The 24,372-nt window shown below is 41.3% G+C and overlaps 1 protein-coding gene across 6 annotated transcripts in view; it reads right to left on the bottom strand.

Moving 5' to 3' along the window:
- Positions 1–377: 377 nt before the first annotated feature.
- ARB2A (ARB2 cotranscriptional regulator A) overlaps positions 378–24,372 on the bottom strand; it is a 273,806-nt gene continuing 249,811 nt past the window's right edge. For 3 of the 6 annotated variants that reach the window (XM_068929018.1, XM_068929016.1, XM_068929021.1), the window contains one exon: positions 378–1,293. In XM_068929018.1, the coding sequence (XP_068785119.1) occupies positions 1,151–1,293 (143 nt within the window). In that variant the 3' untranslated portion in view covers positions 378–1,150. Of the gene's footprint in view, positions 1,294–2,856; positions 3,125–24,372 lie in introns of those variants that run through there. The other 3 variants (XM_068929014.1, XM_068929020.1, XM_068929015.1) reach the window with 1 other exon arrangement.

Here is a 24,372-nt window from a genome sequence, read left to right as displayed (position 1 = left end):
GAAGGCTATTGAGTGTAAAATCATTTGCTTGTTAGCACTCCGAGTTAGAACTGTCTTTAAAAAGAGTAGTATTTTGTTCTGTCTCAAAATAGACTTTCTATCAGAATAAAAAATAAAGGTATCAACCAAGTTCTAAAAGTAAATTTTAAATACAGACATTTAACCTATGTTACACTTTTCACTAATATGTGCACTAGAATAGTTTGCAGTTTTAAAATCAGAGTTGCAAACTCTCTGTGAAAATGGCAGTTCTAGGATCACAAAGCAGTGAGATTTTAGCATCAGTAGGCTTTGTTTTAAAAATAGCTATTTCTTTTTGTAATGTACAGATTTACTGGAAACCTTATTTTAAATTCCGAGATACTTCTCCACAGAAATATCTAGTCTTAATTTATTATTTCATAGGTGTTACTTTATGCACAGTTTGTCCCCTGGTCTCATAAGAAAATAAAGCCAAACCAAAAAGATTTTGTTAGAATTACAGAGAATAACTAGTATTTTTTGGGACTAGTAAGTCCAAATACTATTTAATCGGGTTTGTGCTGTTTATGGGCTTATTCTTTAAATTTTACTTTCGTCATTATGGCTTGAAAATGAAAACCCTACAAAAACACAAATACACTGTATTATTAAAAAAATGCATGTAAGCAGTTTAAAAGCAGATGCAGATAGGGGGAAGCACAGGAACTGGGGAGACAAATCTATCTGTATCAATTATTTTAAAAGCAATTCTTAAAAAATGCATAAATCCCAAACTTCGTTCCTGCAAAAGGAGGAAAAAAAGTGAACCCTGGAAGGAAGCAACAAAATCCTGCAGGCAATAGGACCACGAAGAAGCTGTTAAATTCTGGCATCAGCTTGGTGCAGGGCTATGTCAGGGCAATTAGAGCTGCACCATGCTGCACTGTGCAGTACCACTGTCAGCCTTAATCTGCGCGCTGATGGGCAGCACAAAATCCAAGTTACAGCCCACAGGAAGCACAACCAGTGAACCCATATTGCTTTGACAGTTGCACTCATCTAGAAATAATGCAAAACGCTATTTAGATGTATACATCACGACCCTGTGCTCTAGGAAGAAAACAATCTAATGAGGGGCGGGGAGACCGCTTGTGGAAAACAAGCAGCAAAGAGATTTGTTTTCCTGCTCTTAAAATTCTTCGTATTTTATCCTGTTGGAGCGCCGCGTCGGGGCTGGTTTCACCGAACTGTTCTTTGCCTCTATTGCTTCGCTGAAGAATTTGAAAATAGATGGAAAACTCTTCCAGGAAGTTAATTCATGACGCTCCGTACCTGCAAAACACAAAGGGCACAGTTTGACTGCGAGTTGCCGTGTGCTGCCAGGTGCGCTCTGCGCAGCGCCCTGCACCGCCCAGCAGGGCCCAGGACCCAGCCGCCCCCGCTGCTGTCTCCGTCCCGGCTGTGGGGACTGGGACGGGACTGGGGCTGCACCGCTGCAGGGCTCCACTGGCACAGCCGTCCACGCGGTACACGCGCACGTGCGTGCGTGTACACACACACCCCCACACCCCCACACCCCCATGGCCCTGGCTGTGCTAGGCGCCTCTCCTTTCCTTGCTGCTTGCTCGAGAACCATGGACCCTGAAAGCATCTCGACCCTGGGAAAGTCAAACCCCACAGCACCCTGCTAAGAACAGCTTCATTAAGGCATTTCACCTGTCTGGCCTAACTCACAAAAAGATATATACTTTTCAGAGCGTGAGTACTCCATACACATATGTATATGTAAATGTATATTTAACATTGATTTCAGTCCAGTATAGGCATTTTAACTAAAACAGAACACCTAACTTTAAAAACAACTAATACATCACTTAGGTGTTTCTTTTCCCAATAAACCTGTGCACAATCCTGAGGCAGAAAAGTGAACCTCTTCTGTCATCTTTTCCCTCTGCATACAGAGTCACCTGTTTCTGATTTCTGTGGTCAACGTTCATCTATTGCTTTACAAGTGTCTCCTTAAATGCACAGTACATCTGCTTTATTGGAAAAAACAAAAACAAAAAACAATATTAATGTCCGCCCTCCCATAGAGACAACCGGCCAAGTGCTTTGAAAGAGGTGGGATCTCTTCCTAGATAACCCAATTATGCAGAGATGCTGCCTGGAAGTCTCTGGATCCTGGGCCTCTGTTTGATACTTTAACATTGTTAATGATAATTCTTTAGTCTGTAATAGTAGGTCATTGCTATGGTTACTCTACAATGGTGCAACACTTCGCTTTCCCCTTCAGCTATTCGCTGAGACCTGGTAACCACATTTGTTGCCTAGCAACAGTTTTGTGACAGTATCACAATCGGGGAGTTACAACAATGAAGGACAGGGCGCGCGGAGCGGAGGGCTGTAGCGCGGCCGGGCGCTGACCCGGGCCGGGAGCCGGGCCAGGTGGGACAGCCGCGCGGGCGAGCCCCACGGCAGCACACCCACGGACAGGGGGTGGCATCCCTGACAAGGGCACGCCGCACGGCCGGCCCTCTGGAGACACCCGCTGAACAAAGGCAGGCCACCACCACCAGCGCACAGATATTCGCACCCCCTTCAGAAACCCTCGCTGCATATTCCCTAGCTCAGAATATGTGTACTTTTCGGAAACAGTTGCTACACATATGCTTTTCCCTCCAGAAACTCTTTCATAAAGACACTCTCAGTCACGTTTCCCTCCCCCAACTCACTAAAAGGCAGCCATCACACAAGCTCCTCCAAAAAAACCAGCTACATAAAGACACCACTTCCCACACAAAGAGACTTTTTTATACAAAGACAATCCACGTCACACACATACACAGATTTTTCCCCCCCACGTTCGTTGTACGAAGACAATTCATGACATCTTACACAAATTTCCCGCAGGCATCTTTTATACAAATACTTTCCACCTCCAAACTCATCCATCCTTTTGCAAATCCTCTTCACTGGAAGGCAATCTATCGTATCTTACAGACGGCTTTCAACGCAGACAATCTACCACTTTCCCTCCAGAGATCCACCCTGTAGCCATACTTAACAAGGCTTTTTCCCCACTTCAGGGTCATCCCGTACACACAGGTGTCCAACCAGCGCATAAGGAAAAACTTCCTCTTTTGGCATCTTCCACAGACCCCTCCTGCACAAAATAGCTTTGGTTATGGTGGGATCTGGTATAGTGTGATATGGTTGTCCACTGCCATCATACATTGACACAGGCAAAGACATCATCTACACAGGCGCGATTTTACAGAGAAATAAGCTGTCATAACATACACCCAGAGAACACTCTTGCACAGCTAGATCGCCTCACACATCCATGGCACAGCACACATTAATGTCATGTTGAGCCCCAAGAGGCAAAATATCTTCACATATGGCTTTCTGGGCCTTACACGGGCACTTCCCGTACGAACCCACCTCTGTCACTCCCACCTGCCTTTATCTATCTCCTTCTGTCTCTGTCGTTTTCATGCTCATTAGTATTGGCTGGCTTAAACTAGTTGAAAATATAGGCAGTGAACATTATGCTGCCTTTTTTTTTTTTTTTTTTTAAGTCTGCAATGTTTCTCCTTTGTGAAAGGGCCATCCAGAAACAAAAAGTGACAAAACAATAAGTTTAAGAAGCCTCCCCTTTCCTTTCTCTATCTTGCCTTCTCCCATGCACTCTTCCCATTCCCCCAGGAGAGATCAAACTCACATTCACTGGTGTTACTGAAACTGATTAACCTAAAGCTTTCCTGTAGCAACCCCTCTCAACCCACCCCTCTCAAAAAACAATTCAAGCTTTGAATCTAGAGGGACTCGCTGATTCAGCGGTCTAAAGCAATTTTAACACTCTCTATTTTCCCTTTCCTAGTAACAATCTTACTGACAGATGAACAATTTCCCTGGTGATAAAATCACTACAATGGCTATTTAGTTTCTAGGATTATGATGATTCTTTGCTTGATTAATATTGCAATACGAAAAGCCTGCCAAGTATCTACCTTGGCCCTTTATAGTCATTTAAAGGTCAAATTTTGTCCTTACGTATTCATACCCAACTATTACTGAAGGGAGAGCCCTAAAAATTTAACACTGCACAGGCCGTGCATTTGTGATTTGTATATCAAAGGTCTGGAAGACTGGACAGAAGCAAGAGGAGTTATGTCCTAAGGGTGATGACAGATTTGGCCATAAGGTTTTCACAAGAGGAAAAATATTTTTGAAGACAGTAAGCTCAGTTGTGTTTAGTAGTAGACAAAGCTAAATTAAATGCATGAGAAGCCATCTATGTTTTGAGAGAAAGAACTATTTGCGAGAATCAGATTATAAGAAACATTTGTGCTACAGCCAGGATATTCTAAAGTATTTATACCCTTTGTGCTCACTAGTTTCAATAGCAATGATTATAAGCGACACGATTCAACGTATTGTATTAAGCAGTGGGTTGCAGCACAAAGTATAACAGCTTAAGACATTAATTCTTTGGGTGTCTGAGAAATCTTAGGAGCATGGTGTAATAAAAAGACATGAAAACAGCATGTTAAGTGTGGGAGACAGCTAGAACATCCTAAAATATGCTAAGATTACAGTTGCAGAAGAAAAAAAAATCAAAAAAATCCCCCAAACCTCACAAAGAAACAGCCAGGCAGCCAATACGGCTACTCAAGGATCTGTAGAGAGAAAAGACTCTCTGCTGGAGGAGTATCTATGCTGGAGGAGTGTCAGCAAGGTATAGACAAAAAATGGAGAGTTAATTATGGATTCCGGTGAGAAATGAGATTAAAAAAAAAAGCAGAATGACTTCCCAGTTGCTAGCGAAGAAAGAGCTGGGGAGAACTGGATTTATATTTTAACAAGTACAGAACACCACAGGAAGAGAACTCTGAGGAGAAGATGGATCCATTAATAAATGAAGTAAAATGAGCAATGATTGCAAAATGGGGAACGAGTTTTATAATCAATTTATCTACCACAACAAAGAGATATTGACAATTAGAAATAATGAAGACTTGCCAATACAGTTGTTGATACCAAAAAAAAAAAAAAACAGGTAAGGGAATACTTGCAAAAATTTAATATACAAATCTTCAGGTCTGGATGACATGCATCTGAGGGTCTTAAGGGACTCAGTTAATGAACTTGCTGAACTACTGGCAATTATTTCTGAAAATTCATGCACAATCAGGTAGGCATCAGAGGACTGGGGCAGGAGGAAGGACAAATAATGCTAATTTGAGAAAAGAAGAACTACACAAAACTGCCACATGCAAAATTTACCTTCGAATATTATTAAAATAAGAGATCAGCATTAAAAAATTGCAAGTGCCCTTAGGGTAAGAGGAACCATAAGGCACACTGGATGTAGATTTAACAAGAAAAGATAAAATCAAACGTGACTACTTCATCAACTCACAAAAATTAGCAGGTGAAAGATTTATCCACTAGGGTGTCTTTCTGCATAGGTCAATTTGACAACTCTAGTGCACCAGGAAGCTGGCAAAACCACTTGCAGTGGACCACGACTCTCCTCTCTGTAGCAGGCTGCAAGTCACCCTTACCTCTAGTTTACAAATGATTTGCTTTCTGTCAGCCAAGGAGCTCTTACAATACTCTAGATTTACGTAGCTGTAATTCCAGTGTAATACAGCTCCCAACCAGTGAGGTGGGCTCCCTGGGGAGGGGAACACCTCTGCAGACGAGGTGTGGCGTGGTGCCTGGGCAAATAAGCTGTGCCAGGCCCATGCTGGCTCCAGCCATGAGCAGCGCCGCTACTTGTGCCCCTCTGTCTCAGCACCAGAAGCAACAGCGAACGCAATGTCTGTGTGCATTCAGACATTGCGCATCAGGTCCAGTTTCAGCATCTCATCTCAGTACCGTTCCTTGCCTCACAGCAGGCTGGGACTCTCTTCTCAGCAATTACTCTGCAGTTGCACAACCATAAGTCTGGAATAACACAGTGGTTCATCAGACTCACTACATTTTGACTGAAGAAAAGCGTAACTTTGCAACGCTGAGATAATGTATGATATCTCAAAACGTCTTGGAAATGAGCACCGTTGCACTTCTTGGAAAGTAGCTAGAGCGCTTGAGAAGATAAACAGTAAGTAACGGTATGGAGTTGAAAAGACACCTATGACGTGCCAGAGGGATTGGTACTAGGGGTCCAAGTCTTTTAAACACAGTTATTAGGGAACTGAAAGAATAATGAGAGTGCTTATTAAATAAATTAATTAGCAGGTGATGTATTCAATAGGAGATGAAGTAAGCATAGGAAGGGACAGAGAAATAATAAAAAGCAGTCTAAATTTGGCTGCCTGTTTACAGAGGTGGCTATATAGTGTGATTGAGTGAATGGCCCAAGGGATCATTTGTGCACACATTTACGCGTGTATTTTAGCTGCCTCACCTTTTTATTTGCTCTCCAGAAAAAACAGCTCTTTGGCTAAAGAAGCTTACAGACTCCTTCAGCTGAAATTACTGAGCCCATGGACCATACGAGCTGTGTCAGCTCGCCTCGCGGAGTTAGGAATCCCCATAATTCACTCTCGCAGCGATTACCAGCTGTGCGGCACAAAGGTGCCCTCCTACCGAGTTTACCAGCTGTGCAGGACAAAAGCCTCCCTCTGCGGTGTTTAGAAGCTGTGCAGAACAATGGTGGCCCCCCGTGGCGTTTACAAGATGTGTGGGACAAAGGTTTCCCATGCTGCACAGGAGCAGAGAGAGATTTCGATACAAGTCTCTGCACTGAAATATTTCTGCAGAGAAAAAGTTTCCAGGTTGAAAAGTTTCTTCCACAGATATTAGCCACAATGGTGACCTCGGGTCTGATTCCTTAAGCAACAGCTCATCTTTAAATACCACGGACTTCAAAATGAATTAAGGGTGCACCACGCCTCAGGATTTAGTCCTTATTGGAAGAGATAGTATTGCCATTCCTCATGAAGTGATCTCACTCAGCAGAAAGTTTACCACTGATTTCAGTGGAAGCCAACTCTATTCCGGTTGTCACATGCTGCACTGAAATCCTACTGTGCTGAAAAATGTTAACGCCAGTATTAGGTAGGATGTTAACTTTGGAACGGCAGTGAATGTCTCGGCTCTAAACATTTGCAGAAGTTACTTCCACATTTATGACTCAAGACTTCAAATTACACTAACATAAAAGTCTGTAAGCCTTATCAAAACTTGACTATTAGAAGGTTTCAAAGGGTGAAACACAGTCTTTTGGGGGCATTTGCATGAACAAAAGCATTTTAAAATTCACTAAACAAGCTTTATTCCTATTTCCATAACTCAGAGAAGTAATATGATTCTATTCTTCCTTTACAAATAAACGAGCAAACAAACCAGTCCCTTCTGACCTGGGAATGTGAATGCGACATGCCTTTCAGAAAGGATTTTTTTTCCCCCAAAAGTTATGAATCAATAGAAATCTCTTTTTTTCCCTCTCACGCTCTCTCTTTCTCTCTAAATACACCCACCCCCCCACCCACAGAAATGAAAGTCTTCATACGATGCAATTCTACTGTTCAAATCTGCATGCAAAGACATTCCCTGCCTCTGCTGCACCTATCTTTGCGGATGCTATTAAACGACTCCTGTAGCACAGAGTTATTTCTCACCAGGAATTTAACAATTTTATCCTTGACTATGTCAGATATTATTGAAGAATGATAGGTTTAGCTATTTTTAATTCATAAGGTTTCTCCATTTATGATTCTTCAGCAGGGATCCTTTGGATCTGCACACAAAAATAAGAACGTGCTTTATAGACATTACTGAATCTGTTGTGACTATTTATTGATGTAGACCTCCAGATCTCAAACACAAAACCAGCAGAAGCTCTCAGAGCATCACCAGCAAAAATGAGGAAAAAGGAGGACCTTGTTTAAAATATGAGAGGGAATATGAGAGCTTTGGGAAAAATGGAAGGAGTCCATTAGCCCAAGAGTTTGAGAACCGGTGACCTTAGGAGCTTCTGCGTATGCAGTTCTACACCTCTCAATGCTAAAAATAATGGTTAAAAGCTTAGGCAAAATTAAGAGAGAAGCCATAAAGCAATTAATGAAATGGAAGCAGTGATTTCTGAGGGAACATTAAAAAAAAAAAAAGAAAGGAAAAAACCTTGTGTGTTTAGTTTGGCTTAGAAGCACTAGTTTATGGAGTCAGGGACCTGATAATAATCTAAAAGCATCTGCGTAGGGAAATGTCTTGTTTAGAGGAACCAAGAGGGAAAAATCAGATAAATCTGAAGAAATGACAATATAGCTTTTATACAGAGGGCTGAAACTCACAGTAAGCTGTTTTAGATGGAACATTCATCCAAAGAAAATTGTGGGATTCTGTACGGCCAAGGCAGAGAACGGCCTGCAAAGACTAAGATATTTTATACTTTGTTATTATCTCCGATGACGCAGATATAACACTTAACTTTCGTAGGACATTCGTTACCTGTAATATCTGTAGCGGGAGGATGGAAAGAGAGCTACAAGAATGCCCTCCCATCTGGAACACGGATTACCTCTGAATTCCCGTTTTCACAACCAGCCTCCCCTCCGCCTCAATTACAGCACGTAAACTACTCACAGGAAGTAACTGTAAAAAGTTGATTTGAAAAGGTAACAGAATATTTAATTCCTCTTGCCAGGCGAGCAACAGATACAAAGATTCATACAAAAGCTCCCTGCAAATATGGCTTGTAAAGCACGAGAGATGGGAGGCTAATACACTACTGCAGTTGCCATTTTTCACTACTCTTCACTAAATATTAAGGGCAGTCCCATGAGCGCGGGTCATTTGTTTGCTCCTCTGAGCACTAACTGGCCAAATAAGTGAAAGCTGTAAGGTCATTCACTTCTGAGCGCAGGTTACTGGGTCACCAAAAGACAACTCCTTTTCTTTTGAGCATATGGTTTAAAAAATAACTCTTTCAAACAGCTATAGGTCCTTCCCAGGAAGAACCATGTAGTGCCCTAAATCCAAGACAGACCTGTTATTAATATCAATATACAACAGTCAGAGTCTCTAGATGGTCACAGCAATACAAGTTCCACACAGTTGCATTAAAAAAAAAAAAGAAGGAATCAAACAGGGCAACAGTTAAAAATGCAGGCTGAAAAAACAGCATTTCAGGAGATAGAAGAATTATAGCATCTCAATGGTTTTAAAGAAATATTGGACTGAGGGCTGGCCTGCATTGTTGCTCTAGGATGACAGAGCCTAAAAGCAAACATGTCTTTGGCCCAAAATTTCATAAGAGTCTTCTGCATAAAGAGGCAAGAGTTGACAAAACCAAGTATAACTGCTCTTATCTATCAAATAAACCCGAAGACTCACTTGCAGTGAGTGTAGACATAAAAGACCAGATGCTTGGCCCCGTTCCAGCGCCTCTGAATGGCTGGATAGCTGCGGGATTCGCCGGGTGGCACAGTTTGCATAAACACCTCTCTGGGATGCCACCCCTCTCAGCCCCGGTTTTGCAAGGGAAAAGGGAGAGACTTGGCAGCCTGGCAAGCGGCAAGAAGCGTGGCAGGCAGGACAGCTGTTACCAGCTAGTTCAGGTTAAAATAGCCCTAATTTGCACCAGGGCCCAAACTGTTCCCTGGCAACCACAAGGATGAGGAAGCACAAATGCCGCCTTCACCCGGGCTTCATTCAAGGGCTGCCAAGCGAAGGGCTGCAGACACAGGAGCTCCCACAAAGGAGCCGCGCGAAACCCCTGAATTCGCTCAGAGGCGGATTCATTTCTCTGAGCGCCTTGTGCGCGGATATCCAGCCTGCCAAACATCTGCGGCACTGCCCTGCACAGCGAGAGGCAGCCAGGGAAAGAGTCAGTCCGGGGGACACGAGAGAAGCTTATGTCAGGCTTGCCAGGAATTCAGGTTAAGGGCAGAGGAAGCTGACTTTGGGGCCGAGCTAGAAGAAAAGTCACTGAATATGTGCTTCCCATGAAATGCCACACACTGCGTAGGGGATGACCTGCCCCTGCAGCTTTAAAGCCTCCCATCCGTCGCCTGCTGAATCAGGCTTGCAGTGTGTTATTGAACTGTACTGTGGCAAGCAGCAATTTCAAATGCAGTGCATGTTTATACCAAAATCAAGCCGCTTCCTTGGAAAGGAAGGCCAGTATAAATGCGTTCTATATTATACAGCTATGGACTTCTAAAACTCATGGTAAAACTCATGCTGTACTCTGCAGACAGAAGTAGGTAGGGATTTAAATATATATATTCACATACATATATAAATATAACAGTTGTTCAACTGTCAAATGCAAGACGGAAAATTCAGATTACATTTTAGGAAGACGCTTCTGTGGTAAGAACTACATACCCATGGAAGTTGTAGGATCTCATCACTGGAAGTTAATTATAGGTTAGACAACAATCTATTGGGAATAATATGGGTATAGTTGACCTTGCCTTGGGGGATGAGAACAAATTAGATAACTTCTTGATAACTTATTTCTATCCAGCCTTGCTTTCTGTGAGTCTGTGATTTTGTCAGCTGCATTTAGACAACATGTAAAGTTGATTGAATTCGCATGGTACATCATAGTGGCTCTGAAACGTTTGAATAATATACTATAGTGAGCCAACTAAGATTTTCATAATGTGGATGGTATTTATCCTACCACGAATTAGAAAAAAAAACTTTATAAAATGTTACCCAAGAGCACAAATACAGTATTTAGCATTTGAAAATCACCATTTTTTCAATGAGGAGAAAGAAAAATTATCTTTTAAATAAAGGAAGTTTTGACCTGCTCAGGACTCTCAACTTCCTGCGTGAACACACATCCACATGGCTTCCTTGACAAGACCACTGAGAAACAAGTTTTCAAGCTTCAAAGCTTTCACAGGTTATAAACCTGAAAAATACTAATTTACATGACAGATCTTAACATGCTATAGTGTCATAAAAGCAGTCAGTTACATCTCATTCTACCTACTGCTTTTCAAGGGCATGTCTAATAGAGTTTTCAAAAAAGGGAATTCATCATTATCTTGCTTTTGTAGATAGGGAACTCGCAGCTGAGAACAGTGACAGTAGCAGGAGTGGAACCAAGGTCCCCCAAGCCCAAGGTAAGAGCTCTATTCACTAAGCAACATTGCAATGTAACCGGCATACAGCACTTAAGTGGTGATATTCCTTACACTCAAAACATACCGCAGCAATACCTGCAAGTTACCTAATTAATGTCAAATGAAATACTCAAGGTCAGATTTTAAAATCTGAGCTTATTTCAAATTTCCTCAATTTTTTACTGCTTATACAGCAGAGATTTTTTTTTTCTGAAATAACATCCCTAACCGGCAACCTCTGCTAACTTGAGCGAGTACTACTTATGCAAGCAGTTCCACTGACTCTGGCAAGACTGGATGCGTGACATGATTGGAGCTTAGAAAATAGCTACTTTCAGTGACGATGTTTTATGATTATTTGATCCTAAATAGTACTGGTAGCATCAAACATCTGGATGGAATATTAATTATTAGAAATAAATCAAGCTGATTTGATAAATCAAATCAAGTTGATATAAGCTTACTTCAGTGAAGAATATCATAGATTTGAAAAATCCACCGAGTAAACGAAATTATGTAAATCACCAAAGAACAGCTGTGCCAACAGCATGAGTACTAACTGATCCGGCACTTCTGAAAAACACAGCAGCAAAGGCAACGCGGTGGAAACGGCAGCCCCTGAGCAAATAAGAAAGAGGAAGGGCAGTGTTTTAAAATCTTACATGGTGTGACTGCAAACAGTAATGCCTGAAAAGACACCCCCATACAAGAAAAATGGATGAAGGCCCTTAACCACTAGTAGAATAAATGCAGATGTGCAAGATTAGTAATAAATCCATTTTAAAATAAAACAGCTGAATATAATTTTCTCTCCTACCTATACGCCAGGAACCGAGTTTGGAGAACTGCGCTGTCCCTGAACACGCAGACGACACTGTTAACAACCAGGTCACGCAAGCCATGCAGCTCCTGTGCACTTCCAACGATACGAGGGTGCTGGGATCGCCTCGGGGAGCCAGCGGATGCAATACGCCAGCGCTTCAGACCATCCCAGGAAGGAGGCACGCTCCGCAGCTAGCTGCTCCGCGTCAGCCGGCTGGCCAACGGTGGGCTCACGCTGGTGGCGCGAGGGGCCCTGCCTTCACCTGGCACCTCCTGAAGCAGCAGCCACAGAGCAGTGATGAGGAAACCCGCAAAATCTGGCTATGAGCTAAGAGGTAAAACAATCAGGAAAGAGGCTATTTGTATCCTCTTATACCCGAGTGCCCTCAGGGCCATTAACTGTCTTTTACTATGGCGAGGCTGACCCTGTAATGCTAATATTAGCATCTGCTCAAAGATCACTGAAGTAAAGAGAGTTTTTCAATGGATAGAAACAGTCCCTGTATAAGGGACTGTAAAGGAAACATTCATGGACCATGAAGGACTGAGACTAGTGCTTTTATGATTTCATTAAGAATCTGAATTCAAACACAATAAACCTTCAGGGAATAAATGAACTCCCCATAATTCCCCTTACTCTCCTTTGCAATGAAAAATGTTTATAATCTTTAACATAAGAAACAGTTCAAGGGAGCTTTTTTTTTTCCCCCTGAAATCTCTTCCTGGATTCTTGTGTCCTTTCGTAACTGTGTAGTCAAAGATTACAGTCACCACAAACTCTACTCATAGGTACAGAAGTGGGATTTTTTTTCTTTCATGTTTACAATTGAGTGCAAAGGAAATTCGGTCTCATGCTGCCCTGCCACTACTACTCACATTCTCCCCTTACTTATCACTAAAAATCCCTCTACCTTTGAAAGGAAAAGAGGACACACAAACCCGGATCCATTTTCCAAAGCTGCCTTCCTGCCTCATTAACCCGCCTGCTTTGTCTTCCGACGATTGCCTTCAACTGGCCCCAACCCAACCTCACCCCGCCAATGCTGTCTTTGGCATTTTTCAGCTTCTGCTGTGGTCCTTTGGCATGTAGCTCCCCTTGGACAAATCATAGGAAAGGCAATTCCCTCTGCTTGTCTTTCAGAGGCTCGTTTTATGATGACTAAGAGGAAAAAAAGTTAGAAGCTGCCTCTGCAATGCCAGCTTTGCTCCTGAGGGAGAGCTGAATGAAACTTTTCTCCATCTGGTCCTCCCCTCTTGCTGGCTGTGACTGCAGTATGGTAGGAATAGGCCAAGAGAGGGGAAGGAAAGGGAAGGGCTGGGACAGGGCTATCCACTGATTTTCCTTTTCCTGGCGGACCCCTGTTCCAAGCGCCTACAGCAGTCTAAAACCAGGTGTCAAAATGACTTATTACTTTCAATCAAGGTAGGTGAAATTTAACAGCCTAAATCCAAATGATCCTGCAAATCCTAATTCTGCTGCTAACTAACCCCCGAGGTGTCTAAACTCCACAAACACCTCAGATTCTGACCTTAAAGCTCCACACATGCCTTATTACAGGATCGCTTCTGTACATGCTCAGAAACACCTCAGGCCTGACAGGGCAAATATTTTCGTGTGCCTGAAGCAGATAGAGCGGCCCCCCTGCACTGCTGAATAGGTATGTAAGCCTCAGAGGGACGAATGCTCCCTTCACTCCTTCCCAAGGCTCCTCACTTACTTAATTTTCCCCAAATATCTTTGCACCGCTTGCCAAATAGTCTTCTGTCTAAGGCATGTATTTACTTTTGAATTCCTCCTCGCAAAACTTTTCCACCTTGCAGCTTTTTCTGAACCCTTGCCCACCACCTGGGCCTTAAATCCCCCTCCATCTGAACAACCAACCTAGCCCAGTTCTCCTGACCTCACACTCCTGATTCCTCCCTTTTCCTGACCATGCTTCCAATCCGTCTCACCATGACCCTCTCTACCTCACTGATATTCAGTTTATCGAGTTCTGCATGTCCTGACACTTCGTCTCTTCATTGCCTTGCCAACACCTTCTGTCTCCTTCCAATTTATTGTAGTAGCTAACTGAGCTCCTCTTCCTTCACTACACTTTATTTTTTCTTAGCAGAAGAAGAAAGTCCCAGATGTGGCTTTGGCTGGTATTTCAAAAACCTGCACACAGGCTGCACTTACCAATCAGGTGTAGCTGTGAAGGTTAACAAAAAAAAAAAAAAAGAGGACACGTCCATGGAAATATAGCAGCCCTACCCTGAATGGTAAAAGAAACGAATAGGCATTCTAGTAAGACTGATGGTTTCATGAGCAATTCAGTACACTTTCGCGGGATTTCCTGGAAAGGAGATATTTGTGATTGTGCAATGCCTAGGACAAGAGAGCTGGGCTCCCAGAATACAAGCAGTACATAGCAAATGGAATTAAAAATTCAAATTTTGGGAGTCACTGGAAGGTTCTCTGTTCATTTTGGTAACAACTGAATTCTATCAAGTAAGTATAAGAAATTTCTGGAAAAAAATTGAAAAAAACCCCTGAAAGTTCAGTTTTGAACTACCCTCACGCACTTGCAACAAGCTGCTTACGGCTAACCCCTACTGGATACATTTTTCTTATTTGTGTTTCATTAGCTGCTCTGTACATATGTACACAAACACACATGTACAAACACACATATACACTGCATACCTAAGACCTATGTGACCTACTTACAGAAGTCTGCATGGCTATATTAGTGAGAAAGATGGAAAGAAGACCACACTGCTTCACCAGTGAATTTACACTGATATAGTGAGTGTTAACCTTCTTTTATTAGTGTGACCTTTGCTGGCCATTGCTAATGAACATTCTTGAAAAAGGCAGGTGATTGAGCCCAGACTGCAAGATTTCATGGACAATGATCATCGTTCTGGGTCAAGTACACCTGTGCTGCAATCATAAAGTTAATAACCTCTACAACAACAGCTTTACATGTGGCTGTCTCAGAAGAATGCCATTTCTGCACCTCACAGCCTTTAGAGATGCTATTTATAATTTATATCCAATCTGAAGTGCAAAGATTTTTCTCTCCTGTAAGTCACAGTAATCAATACAGGTCTGCACCTATTACAGCCCAATGAGGTGAAGTGTGAGGCAAGAATCAGCTGCGCTGGGCAAACACTGAAGCTCATGAACTTAGCTTTGCAAAAGGGCCCGTCTCCAGTGACCATTTCCAACATCTAGGTTGGAACAGCAACTAAAGGAGGGGAAAGAATTCTTTGTAAGGATGCCATCCCAGCTGTTTAACGTTGCAAATTAAATTAATTGCATATTTGCTTTAGAATTACTCAGGAACTTGCATTTTTTGGCATGTGTCACATGGATTTCAGACTTCTACACCCTAATTCATAACATATCAAGACTTAATACGTGATATTCTGAAGTTCCCATATCACAGAAACCAGCAATTTAAGACTAAGTACTAATTCACAAAAGCTCTGCAGATGTGAATTACACTAAATTTAACTAAGCTGAATAATATCACAGTTCCTATTACTTAACCTCAAAGATGTCACTAGAGGCAGCATTTGAGATTAATGACCATAAGGCTGCGTTTTAATCCCCACTTATCTCTTCTTTCTGCTACAGAAAATGGTAGCTATGTTTAGAAGTGTTCAATACTTTTCTCTAGTGTGTTTTCCTCATTTCTTACTTCTTCTGAATCAGTACAGTGAATAATGGTACCCAAACAAGCAAATCAGTCATGGCCTCAGTAACTGCAATTCATTTTGGAAAGTAAGGGTAGGCTGCACTGAGCTATCGAAGTAGCGATGAGTTAAAGAAAGGTATCGTGAGGGAGAGACAGCAAAGACTGACAGCACAGCAACGTCCTAACGTAGACAAAATGAGAAGATATGCTGTGTTTAGGGATACAGTGACCTCTGCCAAGTTCCAGCCTAAAATGTCTTTGTTCCTCTGAGTCAGATGCATGAGTATATGTGTGGTGGAGGTGGGTCTATCACCAGCAGAATAAAGAACTCAAAAAGTCTGGGACAAAAGAGAAGAGAAAATATTAAGTTCATAATGGAAAGAAAGAGAGAGAGAAAGAAAAAGCCTCAAAAGTGGAAAACTCTCACTCTGTGTTTACAAGCGTGACCACCAAGGGCCCCATTTCTGAGTTGCAGCTGGAGAGAGAGCTCAGCTGAACCAGGCACGATGCACGGTGAGGGACGAACATAGACTCCTCCCAAAGGAAGCTCTGATCATTTCCTGCCTTGTATACCACAGGAATAGCACAAAATGCCAGAATGCAGCCCCCCAAACCAAGGTTTTTCTGCTAATCTGGTTTTAATCATCCAATTGCAAAGTTGGAAAGAACAGTGTTTAACTATTTCAGTATTTAAATAAACTCCATTTGGGAGATCATATTTATTCCGAAATGGGGATTGACTCACTATTACACATTAGTTTGTTTGTTTGGTTGGTTTTTTTAATAAATACCATTAACCTCCAAAGCCCTATCTTCTAGCCAACACAGGCATTTCAGTGTTGAAAAAACAGTTTATGATTTCACTACAAAGCAGAGGAGAGAAAAAAAAAAGAGAGAGAGAAAATAATGAAGCTTAATGGCCTTGATGTGTTTCCAAATCCAATTTACATTTCAAAATACAGTCCTGATCTAACAATTTATCTTTCCACGTGGAGTCTTCTGACAGAATCAGTGTGTGCGTTTGTAGTGCTGCTAAGTCAGAGTGCTGAGCTCCAAGAAAAATCGAGCAAGATCCTTCATGTCATGGTGGAGATCTTTTGCCAAACATTTAGTGGGTTCTGAAGAAAACTTTAGTTTAGTCTCTCTCAGCTAGAAAGATGGTAAACCTCGAGAGCTGGAGAAGGAAAAGCAAGGACCTGCCAGGAAAGTATATTTGGAAGTGCAAGGGAGATGAAATATTTAAATGAGTTTCAAAACTTGGTGATTCAAATTATTTTCTTTTTCTTACATCTAGAATATCAAGTTTTTTATAAAATTAGAACAAAATGAAAAGATGTTTTCAGGGTAATTTCTCTCTAAAGAATCGCTGAACCGGAATTATGTAATCTTGTATTAAAATGATCAGTTATTGCCACAGTTGGCCCACAAACACTATATTAAAAAAAGTAGGAAGAAAATCACTTGAAGACATTTGGGGAATTCTTTTGTTTGTGTCCTTGCATATCTTCTAATACTTATTGCTCCAATTTGGCTTAGTTTGTCTAAACCACTGTAGGTTGTTTATTCAAGTAAGTTTAAAACAACTGTTGATACATCAGGAGAAAACGGCATGGGGAAAAACAAGATTGAGGTGGGAACTGAAGTTAGTCTAAATGAGAACAATATCAGCATGCACAAATGCGCAGACAAGCACAGTTTGACAGTCACTGCTCATAAAAGATGTTGCAATGAGTTAATACGAAAACTAAATCTCCTGTAGAGGGAAGTTAGAGGGGAGCTTATATACAAGCAGCTAAGGAAAACTTGCACTGTGACTGGAATACGTACAGTACATTCTCCGTTAGTCTAGGGATAAATGAAATGTTATAACCACAATATATTCCTATATTAAATTAAGAAAACATTTTTTCAGTCTGTTGTGAAAAAAAAAAGAATCTATGACTGACTAAAAAGCAAAGAACTTTCAGTCAACAACATACCCATCTGTTTTGACATGTTTTTCAGCTCGAGTACCGAACTGACACGAAAAGCTCGCATTTGTAACGCTATGGCTGCACTATCTGATTGTTACTTTCCCCAGGAACCTCACAGAGCTCTACAGTACAATGTTCCAGATTTCACATGTTTCAGTGTTGTTTTTCCATGTCCAAATGCAAACACATTGGAAACCTGTGGAATTGCAGCTGAGTTAGGAAAGAATGCAAACCAAGGAGACAGTTCATTTCAGAGACAGGGTCTGCTCTGAATACAGATGTCTCTGTGCAGTTGGAAAAGTCAGCTCCTGCCAGCCAGCTTCCCCATTCTCTGGTCTGCATATCTGGGCACCTGCAAAGGAGAGGACGGCTGCCAGGCTGGAAAGGGAAGGACTGAGAAGAACAGGTCTGGGAGGATGAGATATATCTCTTCTCCCTGCAAAGAGTTGACACACTATGGCAAAAATAAAGCTGTATTACATTTCCATGGAACTTGCTTTCATGCCAAAAAGCCTTCATTTAAAAAGGACCATGAAAGCAGCTGCAGTCAGAAAAACAGCAAAGAAACTCTGCTCACCAGGGTCATGTCTTCTGAAGTGGCTAGAAACTAGAATACAGAGCTCTCATGTGGAGGCCACTGTGTCCTTCTTCATATCTCTGTAACACAGATATTCATACTCTTTCACAAGAGGAGAAGTGGGGAAAACAAACCTTGGCTCCTGCTAGAAGAATAGAGCACAGCCTCTGTCATGGAAGTGGATCCTGTCCATTGGCGTGATTTCTCTCAGAATATAATCAGATACTAAATAAGAACTTCCGGATTTGAACCTGAACCACAGGAAGTTCCACCTAAACCTGAGAAAAAACTTCTTCACTGTGAGGGTGACAGAGCATTGGAACAGGTTGCCCAGAGAGGTAGTGGAGTCTCCTTCGCTGGAGATATTCAAAACCCGTCTGGATGTGATCCTGGGCAATATGCTCTAGAGGACCCTGCTTGAGCAGGGAGGTTGGACTAGATGATCTCCAGAGGTCCCTTCCAACCTAAACGATTCTGTGATTCTGTGATTTGCCTCTTAAGTCTAAGTGAGTGCTGGGCGTGAGAGGCAGAAAAATATTTTCTTTTTTTTTTTTTTTTAACTAATCTGAATGAAGAATCATCTCATTCCTGACTACTTTTGTTTTCATACTTCCTGTCCAGAAGACGCTAAGGATATCTCTCTAAGGGAACATGAAGCTGAACTTTTACTGTGTTGACTGAGCTGGATTTCTAATATGCATGCAAATATTTGAATTAAGTTTCAAAACAAAAATGCTTCAGTAAATAAATAAATAAAATAAGTTATCAACAGACATGCCTAACTAATCAAATAGACACAAGAGCTTTGGCATGACCTGAAAAGTGGTAGATACAAACACTTCCTCAAGATATCCATTGCTTAATATGGATTTCTGAAATATGAAAAGCAGATACTTATTAAATCGGTTAAGTATCCCACATGGGTCATGGAGATATTCTTATCTGACTTTTGTGTATTGAGCAAGTAGGTCCTCTGTAGTTAAAGATCTCAGTAGCTCCCATTATAAAAGATTGTTTTCAGTTGCTTACAAATTTTGCCAGGCTAAGTATTTGGGATGAAAATTCCCATGCTCTGTCTCCGCCTGAGGCTGATTATTATTATTATTATTATTTTATGTTTCAACTAAAAGGATTTAGTCACTTCAGGAAATAAGATTGAGGAGAAACATGTTTTGCCCTTGTTGGGGAAAAAAAGAGAAAGAAAGCTTTGCAAGAAGCTCTGAGAAGCTCCTGTGTCTCTGTTCTTCCCAGCAACAGTTTGAAATTTGGAAGGTATGGTTCCTGTTGTCCTTTGGCAGTCCCCATGAAAAAACACCCAGCTTTTTTCTTAACTATAAGCCTTTGAAAAAATCTCATTTGCATATGCTCAGCAAAGGCTCATCAGAATTTGGCAGCTAAACTGGTCAAAGATTCCTCTGAAGATGCTATTTGCAACGGGCAAACTCCAGCCCAGGGCAGAAGGGGCCTGGCCAGACTTCTGCAACGGCTGCTCCCACATGCTGTAGGCTACTGTGGCACTAGGCACAGCAACTAAGAGCTGGGATGCTCTCTCCCCTATGCTCCAAAGTAAGGGAAGAAGAAAAAAGCAGCCTAATGGAAATAAAGAGAGAACTAGTCATGGGGGCCGGACACACACACACATACACAAACACACACACACACACACACACACACATACACACACACACACACACACACACAGAAGCAAAAGGCATGGGAACATCAGGGAGGTAGATCTGTAGATGGAGGAAAGACAATTAAGTCTGGAAAAGCAGGAAACTGGCTGCATAAAGAGATAGGGATGAACAGATGAGGGACAGAAATTTTTGCAGAGGCAGTCTGGAGACAGCAGGGACATGAGGGCAGACTTTGAGGGAGGATAGAGGCAGAAAGCTCTGTGACCACGAGGGGCACGTCTTTCCAAACTAACTGAGTGTAGCTTTCCAGCATCATCTTCTGCCTCTGAGCAAACACAAACTGACTCTTCAAGTCTCTGTTTCATTCTCCTCTAATTTTGGATTAGAGAGAAGGTGACAGTCTACTACTCTGGTACTATGAGTATCAGCTACTTTAAATCACTGTATGTATACATCATACACTGTATGTATATGATAATGTAGACATCATTGTATAACGTATGTCATGACGTATAATGAATTCAAGTTCAAGTATCTGGAGCTAAGCTCTGGATCTAAAGTTTCTAACTCTGCAACTGGCTGATATCAGTATAATATCACATGGTAGTATTTCTCTTTTTCCTTTTATCTTGGTTAAAAAAAGAGAATTACAGAAAACTACACTGAGAGAATATTAGCAGTGCAAACTCAAGGGCACTCAGTTCAGTAAACAGCAGCACATTCTCCCTGTTGACCTCTCATTTGGATTACAATATAGCTTTTAATTATACGATCACCAGGCTAGCACTGGGCATAGGCAGTTACTTCAAGCAGAGCAGACTGAACAGTAGAAAATCACTATGTTGAATGAGAAATATCCTCTGAGCTCCACAGCAGCATCTCCAGGTCAGTGCTTGCTCTGAACTGCTCAAAGGCGAAAGCACAGGGACTCCTACTGCTGCTGGGAGGGAGGAGGTAAAGGCTGCCAAGCAAGTACCAAGGGAGATGGAGCAAGGGAAATGGGATCGTGGCCACATAATACAGAAATGGGGAACTGCTCTTAGTCTTGCTGGTCAGAAACTTGCTGCCTGGGGGGATGGTGCTTATTGGAGCTGTTTGATACAATTTTTGTCTATATTGCTCAGAGTTTTGTGCTGCCCTTGAAGATCACGTGTTCCCTTTTCCACCAGACTCCTCAGCTGAGCCCTAGATATTACCTGGGAATGGAGAGTGCTGCCCTAAGCAGACCTGGCTTTTACAGTAGTAGATAAAATAATTTCAGTTATAATAAGTAAATTAAGAACAGTATAACACAGCGCAGATATAGAAAACTCATATAATACAATGTATGACATGTATATCGGCAGCTATATTGGTGGTGAATGAAATTAAGAAGAAAAAAACCCAGGCACTTAAAGTAAGAACTAACTGTTATTTAAAAGAACACCAACAGGGAATTAATCTTGTTAGGAGAGAAAAATCTTACTTGATTTCCCAAAGTTTCAAGGAGGATTTTGGAGTGTCTGTAGACAGGAATATCAGCACAAGCACAGATTCAATGACAAAAGAACATCAGCTTTATGCATAACCTTTCTTTCATTATGGTAATCTGTATAAGGTAATCAGATATGATAACATTATTTCACCTTAATAAGATAAAATTTTTATGTATTGAATCACTCACAATGAAGCTGGTGCTCTGATATTTGCCAGTGGAAAGGCCCAGTTCATTTACTTTCTTACCTCCAAAGTTTCCAGGTCACCCAACTTCCCAGCCTTCCTAGTCTAAATAAAGCAAAGTTACCTGCAACTGTCAGTCATATCTGCTCAACTACTAGTCATAGTCTTATTTTAGTTTAACTAACGGCAGCTGTCATTTGAGAGCCTGGGACGTCTGTACGTGGATATGACCACTACAGTTGCATCATGGTGATGTGATTATCATAAAGAATAAGAGATATAAAGATTTGTTGTGGAACAGTAAATGAATGAGGTATACAACAAAGCAACTGAAAGACTTTGTGCTTCCATTTTTTAACTCCCTCAGGAGATGAAGACCTGCACTGATATGGAGAAACCACACATACCATAATTATATTGTGCACATCAACACGATCCCCTCTTGTAGAGATTTAGGTGTGGCTAGCTTTGTTTCCTAGTAACCTGCTACTTGTTCAAAATAAACCTCAGGTGAAGGCAAAACAATTGACTTGCTATAGTGTTTTCCTTGGGTGGACCATCAAAAGTTCCCAAAACATTAGTACGCAAACAAATAGAAGAGCTGAATGGCATCTGTTACAGATCAAATATAGCAATTCAGATGGAAATCCCGTTTGCCTTGTTTGAGAATGCATAAGCCATAATTCTACAAATTTAGGGGCTCATGAAAAGAGCTGAAGAGAAGAGCTGAAGTTGCTGCATGAGACAAATTTCAACTGAAAAGACGCAGCAACACATGTATAAGCACAAAAGTATAAAACTAAATATTTTGTATTTTGTCACTGTTTGCTTTAACATGAGCTTGAACTCATTAGGCAATGGTCTGTCACTGTGCAGAATAGCAGATAATGACAATCAATTCAAACTCTGAACATTTCATATACTGGTACAGCTCAGAATGGCTGGTCACTAAAAGCACTATTATTCTGTAATCAGTTCATATGCATCTGAAAACTCATCTCTAAAGTGCACTGCCATATCTTTAGTTAACAGCTACTTATTTCAGGTTTGTTTAACAGAACAGTTAAAAAAAAAACAAACCTCAAAAAACAAATAGAAAACCCACCACACAAAAAAATCCACCCACCAAACAAAACAGCATGAAAAAATCATACAACGGCAGAATAAATGTAAGAATGGCCATTTTAATGACAGTCTTATAGGAAAGAAAACAGTGCATCTAAATTTTCACTTTGTATGATGCATAATGTCAGGATGTATAACGAATAACTTTGGAATGAGAACCATCTATTTTTCGTTTTTCTTGCTTCAGCTGTTAAAATCTACTTTTCTGTGCTAATGTGCCAGCGTTCCCTTGAATGAGATGCAAAGGCAGGGCAGCATTCCCCCAGGCCATCCCACTGCAAACAGCATCAGTTACCCCCCCAAACAATAATTTAGTTGATCAATTTCCAATACAGAAAAACTGCTGAGTCCAGTCAAGTCGTAAGGGCTCAGTTTCAAAAGTGGGTACCTAATACTCACATAAAACATGTAATAAGTCCTGAAAATTATAAAACTAGTAATCTACCATAACAAGCAACCACCTATATAACAACTCATATTCAGTAACATATTTATGATAGTTTCACTGCTCATTCATCAAATTATCATTCAGATAAGAAAACATGTGACATGCTCATATCTCTGTTTTACGGCCAATAACTTCTGAATATTACCAACTACTACCTGTTGCTTTGTTTATTTGTGTCTTATTACAACATACCACCCAGACTGGGCAATGCCTGGTGTTGCTGTATATACTTACGTGAGTATTTTCTGCCCACCACCACCGAATGCCATACATTTGGTCTGTGCTGTACAAAAGCCAATAATACTGAATTCCCGATTCTTAGTGGCTCTAAACTGGCATAATGTCAAAATACCTTGATTTACTCCAGCTGAGAATCTTAACCTATGCATCTACCTGTACGCGTCTAACTTCAATCTCTATGAAGATACTGGAGCCTGTGAGACACTAAGGAAGAAATATGCTGTCTCTCCTTCTATCGGCATATGCCTGTAGCCTAATAGACGGCTGCCCTGGTACCCATCAGCCTCTCAAGCATTCGGTGAAAGCTCTCCAGCTACTCGTCAACCTTTCAGGATGAGAACTCTTCTGTTGCCTTTGCACATATAGTCCTGAATGCAAACTGGGCACAAGCATTAACATTTCTCTGAAATAGTCACACTCCACATAGGTAACTCTCTAAAGCTAGAAACTGAGCATCCAATATACAGAAAGCCAAATGCGCACAAGACACATCAGTCTGTTGAGCAACGATCATTGGGCTTTATGGATATTCTTGGGATTTGTATGTTCTTCCCCACCAAACTATCTCCCCCCAGATTTGAAGTAAGGTCATTAAGTATAGCAGACTACTTGACAGGCTTCTCAGGCAATAAGCAGCATAGAGAGTTTTCTTCAAAGGATTCATGACAGGGATGCTGAAGTAAGACTCATTTTTACTTAACATCGGTTAAGTGTGTGACTAAGTGTGGAAAAAAAATCTGCAATGAAAAATAAGAACATAAGAACAAGACTAAAAGAATTAGGGTTTTCAGCTTTTAAAAATTATATATTGGAAAGTTGTTTCATTTAACATAATTGCCAACTTTGCTTTCTTATCCACAGAGCCCCTCATAGCCCCTTTAAAGAAAACAAAAATAAATCGTAACACAAACCACAGCATGAAAACCTCTTCTTCTCTGGCACTTTTGCAAATAATTTGAAGTTGTGAATTTGTGACAAACTTTCAATATAAAATGATAAAGAGCTGGCACTTTCACATAGCTCCTACAACAGAGAAATACTCTGTGTCACATATCACATACGAGTACTTAAAATTATTAGGTTTTTGCCTTACTTTACACACAGCATGGTTCACTACTCTAGAGTCATGTGAGCATGCTCACCAGACA

The sequence above is a fragment of the Struthio camelus genome, chromosome Z (genome assembly GCF_040807025.1).
Source record: "Struthio camelus isolate bStrCam1 chromosome Z, bStrCam1.hap1, whole genome shotgun sequence".
In the NCBI taxonomy this organism is placed as follows: Eukaryota; Metazoa; Chordata; class Aves; order Struthioniformes; family Struthionidae; genus Struthio; species Struthio camelus.
Note: the sequence above shows the minus strand (reverse complement) of the source record. Positions and strands in the feature narration are given on the sequence as shown.